This window comes from Chondrus crispus, genomic scaffold, assembly GCF_000350225.1.
Source record: "Chondrus crispus Stackhouse genomic scaffold, scaffold_47, whole genome shotgun sequence".
NCBI classification, from domain to species: domain Eukaryota; phylum Rhodophyta; class Florideophyceae; order Gigartinales; family Gigartinaceae; genus Chondrus; species Chondrus crispus.
Genome location: NW_005179373.1, coordinates 198444 through 207132, shown reverse-complemented (window position 1 = coordinate 207132; position 8689 = coordinate 198444). Strand labels below are relative to the sequence as shown.

The window sequence follows — 8689 nt, the reverse complement described above, 5'->3', positions numbered from 1 at the left end:
GTTATACCCTCCACAAGAGTACCAAAATGTGGTATAACTACCTTCGTCCCGACCACTCGGAACGAGGGGGGGTTAGAGGTAAGGGAGCGCGCGCCGCTGGGTAACCCACGCGAGCGCAAACCGTACGGAAGGACTCGAAAAGAGGGAAGGCTCACGTGGCCGGTGACGCGCAGCCGTTCGGTGGTGTTAGATCCGGACGGCCGGTCACGGGTTAGAAGCCTGAGACTTAGAGGTAAAACCGGACGGAGTTAGCAAAAAGCCGTAAAGGGAAGGGAGGCGAGTCTGCCCCTGTTTACTGGAACGGGGCAGGTGCCCCCGGTCTTAACCCCTAAGTGGGACGCCAGGACACCTGTCCCGCTACAGTAGCTGTTACTTACTGTATACCAGCTACTGTACACAATTAATAAAAACTTGTGCCATTAACTACTAATTACTACTTATGACCGTACGGATCACACACGTGTAGCCAGTGGATTATTACTGTTCTCCGCACCGGCCACCAGCTGTAAATACAACTCCTTACGGTTGTGCTGGCGCTTACACGCGAGATCACTGTCCGCCGGGGCAGCAGCGATGGCGCCGTCGCCTCTGCGCAATTGTACTACACTCTTCTTCCCTCCTACCAATCGTTCGTCTTCACCTTTGGCCATAAGCGATGCATGCGTCGGCTGACCTGGTACCGTCATCGTAAGGGGATGCTCACATTTGAAAACGACATGCGAAGTACATCAGGTGAGGTGCAATTCAGTAGCATCATGGACAGCTCCATTCAAGACAATGAAACCAGGCCTATTCCAGGTGATTTTCGTTGAGATATGGCTCAGACCTTGTCTCATAGTTTGGAGAAGACAACGTCTTTGCTTTCAAATTCAACAAACAGGCTTGGTAAGCCAGTAATGCTATGTAACTCTCTTGAGAGGTGGCTCTGAGATTGTTTTGCATCTGCGTTATCGTACTGTTTCTTTGCTCATGAGATACCGTATTCGTCATATTGAGAGAATCATGTGCGGTAGGCGTGAAGGTTGGTGAGCACGTGTGGTTCCGTGAGTGCAGGTTGTCTGAAACCACTGTGGTATCTTCTAGAGCCCACCAAAGGTTGTTCACAGCTGCGGAGTATAGACCACAGGCGAAGTCATAAATGACGTGTCTCGGTAAGGTTGCGAAACGGGAAATGATGATATCTAGTACTGCTCTTGGACCTTCATTCTTCTCCAACACCTTGAATCCCATAATGAGAGGATTTGAGCAGGAGCTTAGAAATGTCAATGCACCCCGAGTGAAACTTTTGGTTCCCTGAAAGTAGGATTTTGAACAAATCCCGAAGGTATCCTTGCTGTTCATATTCTTGAGCTCGTCATTGAACGGCATCGGCCGCACTTGTGGATGTGCTAGGAAGAACACTTCAGTGCGACACGCGGACACGTAATTATTAATCACATTCCCCTCTAACTTGGAAGCAAGGGACTTCTCCGACAAGAATTCTTGTCGCAGTTCCGTAAAGTTAGTTCCGTTCCACTTCACGGCACACATTCCTGCCGAGCATCTTTGAGCAGCACGGCTCGAGTAGAACTGGTAGAATGTTTCAACGCGATCAGCAACGTCGTGCAATACTTTTCCTATATGACCCAGCAGCTCAGGGCTGTCGTACTCAAATTCAATTGCTGCTAGTATCCCGCCGCGTTGCACACGAAGAAAACGCATAATAGATGTGTCAGATAGAATGCCGCTCACTGTTCGAGAGCTCTCAGCGAGAAGGACTAGCACCACTCCACGTCCCTGTGAGCATGAAGCCGCTACGACACGCAGGCTTGCCAATTGCTTCCGTGTAACCATCTGCGTGCAAGGTGACTGAATGAGATATCTGATGAGAAGAAACAGATCCATTCTCGCAGCCCAAAGACCACTGCCCAGAGATGAGTTCATAAATGCCTTGGACCAGCACTTTCCTTCCCGGTCAGTCTCATTCTTTGCTTCCAAACCATTGTGTGAGGCCAAGAAGCCGATAATGGCCGTCATCACTCCAGAATCTGTTGCAACAACATTTGAAGTATGTCCACTCTGAAGGGATGCTGTCCCAGTCCTTCTCAGATCATCATTACGAGAACTCTTGCGTCTCTTTCGAGAAGGATTTGTTCCACGTTGACGTTTTTTCAGATACAATAGCAAGGTACGACAGAGCCGCTCACACAGCTCTCTTTGACTGAAGCAACAGCAAATGAGATCTCGGAGGCGACTCCCTACGCTTATGCTAATGTCATCTTTGTCGTTAGGGCTTCTCCCCGTTAAGGATTCATCGAGATAGTTGACAGGAAGCAAATGAGGTGATATCAGACGAATAGCTCCAACACCTGCCGGTTACGTTCTATTTGTGACAGTAACTGCATCGCCTTTCATAGCACCAATTAGAAACATCCCTGTCTGTTTCTTACGAAGCAAGCCAGTCAGCGGTCTCTTGATCGCCTTCATAGAATGCGACGATGCCTTAGACGGCTTTAATGCCTGACAAGTCTCAGAAACGTTGACAAACGTTCTTCGCCATTTTCTCTGATAACCAGACCATATACCGTCCGCGCAGACAGCATGCAGTCTCCCTTCGTCTCCTTCACATGTTTCACATTTGAAAAGACTTGAGGGTGGTGCAATCATTATTAGTTTGCTCATTAGAACGCACAGTTTCTGCAGTGTTCGTGAGGACCTCCACCTTCTCTCTTCTCCAAACCAACCGCTGTCAACATCTCCTTTTACTTCTGTACCAGATCTTGAACTGCTCTGCAACGCCACTTCCGTTGTCTTCCAGGCAGCTTCAGCACCTTCAGTGAGCATACCTTCGTCATGATTCAACTGCATCTGCTCCATGAACTTCTGAGACCACTGCTCTCTTGTGATACCCGAAACATTGTCCGTTCTCAGGGCTTGACCCGGAACTAAATCAGCATCAATACGAGCTGTGACGTCCGATAAGTACTGCTCCAAACGGCCTCTCAGCGTCCCATTAGATGTTGCTACAACCCTGAGGATATGCCGTAGCAGGACGTGTGTTGCAGCTGTTGATAAGCTAGCCAATACTATCTTGTGGTCTCTGCCTTCTGAATGAATGATAGTGTGGCAGTTTGAGCACTTGAAAACTTCAACCTGCATTTCGCACACTCCAGCAGTTGTCATGATAATATCTTGCTGCAGCTTTCGAGTAGATTCGTCTCGTTCTGAATTGCAAAGTACACAAACCTTGGGGGCTGAAACCATAAACGTCTGGTTGCTCTGTGACAGCAACACTATTATCCTGTTCATTCTTATTGCCTCTTTGCAATCAACTACTCCCACTGGGTAATGAGATAATCTCCCAAGATCATACATTGGGTGCCAGTTTGGACCGTACAGGAGCGGTTCCAACCTAACGTTTGTACTAGCCCCATCCTGCACAGCAGGTCCTCCGTGGAGTAGCAAGTCTCGCAACTTCGTGACATGCTCGCATGAATTTGTGCAGACAAGGTCACAAAAAGCACATATGTAGTGCTGACCATTGCGATGTATGCATCTTATGGGAACATATTGAATGGTAGTTTCTTCCGAGTTGAAGCTCATCGCTAATACTGCCAACTTTCATCCATGTTGATATGTGAATAGAGGCAAATCGTCCATGTAACTTTCATAGCTCTGAAATACATTCACCGCAATGGAGTGGAGTGCTTTTCCACAGATTTCTCGCCTAGTCTGAGACAACATTCCAAGTTCTGTTAGAATCGCGTTTATGGAAGAGGAATGACAGCAGCAGTCGTAATGAAATCCACCGGCTGCTTCTTTGATTCGAAAGTCCACCATACCAATGCATGTACAACGGACAAGTCCATCTTCATTGATCCATGTGCAGGCGCAGTGTCTCTCCCGAGCCATCGATTTTATTTCCTGCCCAGATGATAGGCGTGTTCGAAGAGACAAATGGACACAAATGACTACTCGCGGCCCAAAGACCATCTCAATCCCCTTCTTCTCCACTTTCCTGTACGCGTCAATCACACTTTCAACGCTTGCCTTCAACGCACCTTTCCCTGTATCTGACAATCCTGCCAATGGATTAGAGACATGACAAGCCATTTCTTCTACGAAGCGAGAAGCGAAAATCTTCGATCCAGAGCATATATCTGACAACTATTGGCAAAGCGCAGCCTTGCTTTTCGGTACATACCTTCTCCGCACGTCATCGAAACCTGTTCTTCGGCGTCCTGCACGCCCATGCCCGTTTGATGAATATCGCTGGTAAACTGAACTAAACGTGAGATTTAACGGCGCTGCGGCAGACGAGTGCTCCAAGTCATCAGCAGTATCGTCTGTCTGGACCGAGCACGATCTGGAGAAGGACTTGTTTGCTTTTGAAACCCATGAAGCTTTGTCATTATTGATGCCGAGTTTGCTCTCAATAGACTGGTTTGAAATCGCGCACGTAGCCCTCAGCAACTTCGGGTATTCTGAATACTCCGTTGAGGATCCCCATCTCGATTTACAGTCGGATGTACATGCAGCGTCGTTGAACCTCTTCACTTCATGTCGAAACCACTGAGAAGTGGAGTTCGACTTGCGCTTGGGTGTCTTCATTCAAATACTGCACGTACACGCGAAAGGAAGCAACGAGTCAAAGTTAGATTCGATATGGCTTCCGATCACGCAATTCGGGGGGGTTCCTCCCGGAGGACGCCAAGATTCCGCTTCCGAAATGTGGAGAGCTGTGCAAAGTTGGAAAAGTTGGATATGCTGCGGGAGTAGCGCGGGGCTCTGATGCCACGTGTTTCGGAGGGACGATTGAGATATGTCGAGCAGCGTGTTCTGCGTGCGGCTCGGGGATGCCCCGCGATAAGCCGGTAACTACAGATATTGCTTTCAGTGCGAGGGTGCTACAATATGAGCGTGGCGGTCGTGGATCCATTTGATTCAATCGTAGAAAGCGATCTATTTACCGTTAGCCAAAACAATAGGATCACGAGCAATATGCAAAATAATTATATTTTTCATTATGTATTAATTTTATATGGTAGAGACAAGATATCTGTAAAATATTTTCTAAGTGCATATTGCATCCATAGCGATTATGCACAACCTGAAACTTGATGCTTGCCATACGTTCAGTACGGCTTAACACGATTAAATTCGTTAAGTCTATGGTTATCCTTGGTCCAAACTCTTTGTACATCTGTCGAATTTTCCTTCCCATCGTCCTTCAGTTGCCCGCACTAACTGTTTTATTGCGATTAACAACGCCAGAAATAGGGAAAACGGACATAATTGTCCATACCGACCGAATTCCAATGCAATTTTCAGTTTGCCGACTCCCGTTACGACTACTACACGCTTCTAAGCTATTGGGTAGAGAAAAATTCAAACTTATATTACCCTACTCCAGGTCGAAGTAAGTATGGTCAGTCATAAAGAGCTTAGATACAATGGGAACCGAACTAAGTTATAGTGGTGTCAGAAAAGGGAAACATTAATGATACCGGACAGTACATATTGATCATAGAAGCCCTGCCATCCACTTTTTTGCGATTACAGACCCTTCATATTGACGTAGCAATAGAAGTTGTGATAAAAGGGTGAATTGGCCCCTTTTCAGGCCATGAACTAGAGAAGTAGGCGCTAAAAAGGCCCTGTAACCCTATCGTAAGTGAAAATATAGAGCACTAAAGTACAATGAAGCGTATAAGAACTATGTGAGACCGTTTAAACGCTTTCTGCAGTCGAGAGTACTCATTTCTTCTATTCTTTCAAGGGTTTCAGAGCATTCTTTAGACCGATTACACGTTTCAACACGTGGCAAATCTTAAAGATTCAATTTCGTGTCAAATTAAACCCGATTATGAGGGCTCCACGTGGAGGGACAGCCCAGGCGATCGCTTCCTTGTTCCATCAGAGCACACGCTTGCTTCCCCATTCCCATCTACTCCTCTCACCTGATCATCCCTTACGCTCCCCCAACTCCCACCTGCTCCCCCCACGTTGCCGCAACTCCCACCCGCCGCTTTTCTGACTCCCCCAACTCCCACCCGCTCCTCCCCACGTTGCCACAACTCCCATTCGCCGCCTTTCCGACTCCCCCCAATTTTCACGCGCATGTCCATTGACCCCCTACCTTCCACCCACCTAGTAAGCTGCTTTTCGTCGAAGGACGTCCGAGTTTTTCCTGGCGTCTTGATAATAACCTTCGCCACAGTGCACAACTCTCAAAAATTACTCTCCTTCTGCTTTCTGCGTTTCGCGCTTTGCGCTTCTGTGTTCTGCGTTTCGCGCCTTGCGGCACTTGAACTACTACGAACTACCACCATGGCTTCAAGACATGATGCCGACGATAAGCCAATCTACGAGATTCTCGCTCGATGCGAAGCTCTCTTCGGGAAACTGAGAACTGGGGCTTCCTCTGAGAGGAAACAGGACTGTGTTTCTATTATTTCTGAGGAGTTTATCATCCCTACTAAAGCCTTGGAAACTCTCATGAGCTTGACAGCTCTCATGCACTGTACCACTGTTCGGACATATATTCAGCGAAACTCGGAGCGATTCCGTATCCTCAAGTGCAACGCCTTTCTACATGGCCTTTACGCTGAACGAAGTTCACGCGAGTTCCTAAACAGTGATCTCTTCCTCGCTTTGGCATCACATGGAAGCTACAAAGTGGAAGAAGATATTTCCAAAACTATAAACCAACTGGATCTCGACGCGAAGAACGTATGTACAGCTTTCTTCTTGAAGATGGCTGTGTTTGCAAGCTCGTTGTGCGGATGGTTTTCTGCCTACGAAGATCCTACTGTGGCGAATGTTACCGAGGTATTCAATATGTTCTGCTCGAAACACTGGTCGACCGATTGCATGCGGAGCCAATACGGTTTTACGTTCCGTGCCTTCGGCATGCGCAAAGGATGGGACATCATACGGGATATCATTCTAACCAACTTAAAGGCATTGCAGTATGCCAACGGACCTGAGAACGTATCTGGTCAAGATGTCATCATCGTCCTAGAGGATTGGATTTTACAAGTGGTACAAAAGGTTTTGCAATGGATGCTGCAGTACGTCGATGATCGCTACAGGGCTCTAGAGGAGGAAGACTTCACTGTCTCCCAGGTTGTCGGCTTGTGCATGCACAAACTAATATACTACGTAGGCCCGATGTTCCGTGCTCCATCTCCTGCAATGCGTGCTAGGATTGTCCTGGATCGCTTCAAGGCAGAACTTCGAGTGGAAGAATGCAACCGTGACTATGCTGACGGTTATTATGCTGGGATAGGCCGAGCACGGAGAGCAGGAGCGCCAACGGGGAATTATCAGGGAGTCGACAGGGCTGAAGCGTGAGCTATGCTTTCAGAGAGAGCTAGAGCTCCTAGGCCGCTTCCCGCAACCCGACCACGCTGTAACGTACCAGGATAGAAAAAACTTGAAGAGCTTGGGCCCGAGTTGCAGCACACACAGCGCGAGCAACGACGAATTTCGGATGAATTGATCCAGTCTTCGAGGAGGTTCAGAGACAGACTTGAGTCTACAACGGAGTCACCACCTTCCAAAAAGCGCAGGTCGAAGTTTTCATGTTTAGTTCAGATGAGCAACCAGACACTACCAGACCGAGTTCTTACCATGGACCCATCTCCTGCGCCTCGGCGTCGACAACGTCGATCGAGATTCGGGTATCAACAAACAAGTTTGTCGTTCTCTGATCAAGCAATACCCCGAACGGCGCCACCAAGACTTCCGGTATTTCCGCAGTGGGACAACCTTCCGCAGAAACATTTCTTCGATGCTCCGCAGTGGTCATCGCTGAATGAAGAACACAACAAGGCCCATCCGAAGGACCCTGCAAGCACGCGGAATCCTGGAAACCAGGCCTATCTCAGTGAGCTACGGAAGGAAGCACGTGAAGTGATTCCTCCTGCAGTTCCTGAAGAGAGAAGGATCGCACCATGGAAATAGATGACAGAACGCGCGGGGAACATCGCACTTATGAGGCATGGGCTCTTCCAACGGATTCCCGTTGAGTATGACTTGGACTACCCAGACTCCGACAATGAGGACCTGGCCTACACGGGTCGCCCCAAGCAGCCCTCGTTTGAAGCTTCTACCAAGTTTCTGGATATGGACTTCGAGATTCTACTGTGCTCTATGATGTACAGCAACCTGGACTGGAAGGATGGAGATAGAGAAGATAAGGATACTGATATTCTGAGGGGTAGAAATAGCGATGCCTTTCTGAAGCATTTCATTACGGACGAGCTATGAGTACCCTGCCGGAGGACTGCGACAACGTCACGATGTTCTCCGACTACATGAAGTGCATACTGTACTTGGAAGTACATTTCTCTGTGCTCGAAGAGTTTCATGCTAAATTCGCACTACTCAGGCAAAGGGGACCCGGGAATCTAAGGCACACTATGCAAGATATGGAGCCGCGCTTCCTCAAGCTTCATGCCGACAGGGTAGAGAATTCTACGTTGTTAATCAACTTTAAGGGCAGTATCACTCAACCGGCGATGAATAAGAGACTTCTTGAAGAATGCAGTGGTATGACACTGTGCCTTGGTTTCATGGGACGCGATCCGACTTCGAATCTTCCAGAAAATCTGAGGGAAGACTCGGGTCCAATGTTTTTCGTCTGTCGCAGTTTGTTCTATGACAGAGATGACATCGACGAAACCTCACCAGACTTTAGTGTGGA

At 48.1% G+C, this 8689-nt stretch overlaps 1 protein-coding gene across 1 annotated transcript; it reads right to left on the bottom strand.

Annotated features, from left to right (window-relative positions):
- Positions 1-4146: 4146 nt before the first annotated feature.
- On the bottom strand, positions 4147-4590 carry CHC_T00006603001 (hypothetical protein). Its single transcript, XM_005719168.1, has one exon. The coding sequence runs from the start codon at positions 4588-4590 to the stop codon at positions 4147-4149; it is 444 nt and encodes a 147-aa protein (XP_005719225.1).
- Positions 4591-8689: the final 4099 nt, after the last annotated feature.

Excerpts from the sequence above, each read along its gene's own strand:
- CHC_T00006603001 (XM_005719168.1), bottom strand. The coding sequence starts at position 4,590 with ATGAAGACACCCAAGCGCAAGTCGAACTCCACTTCTCAGTGGTTTCGA.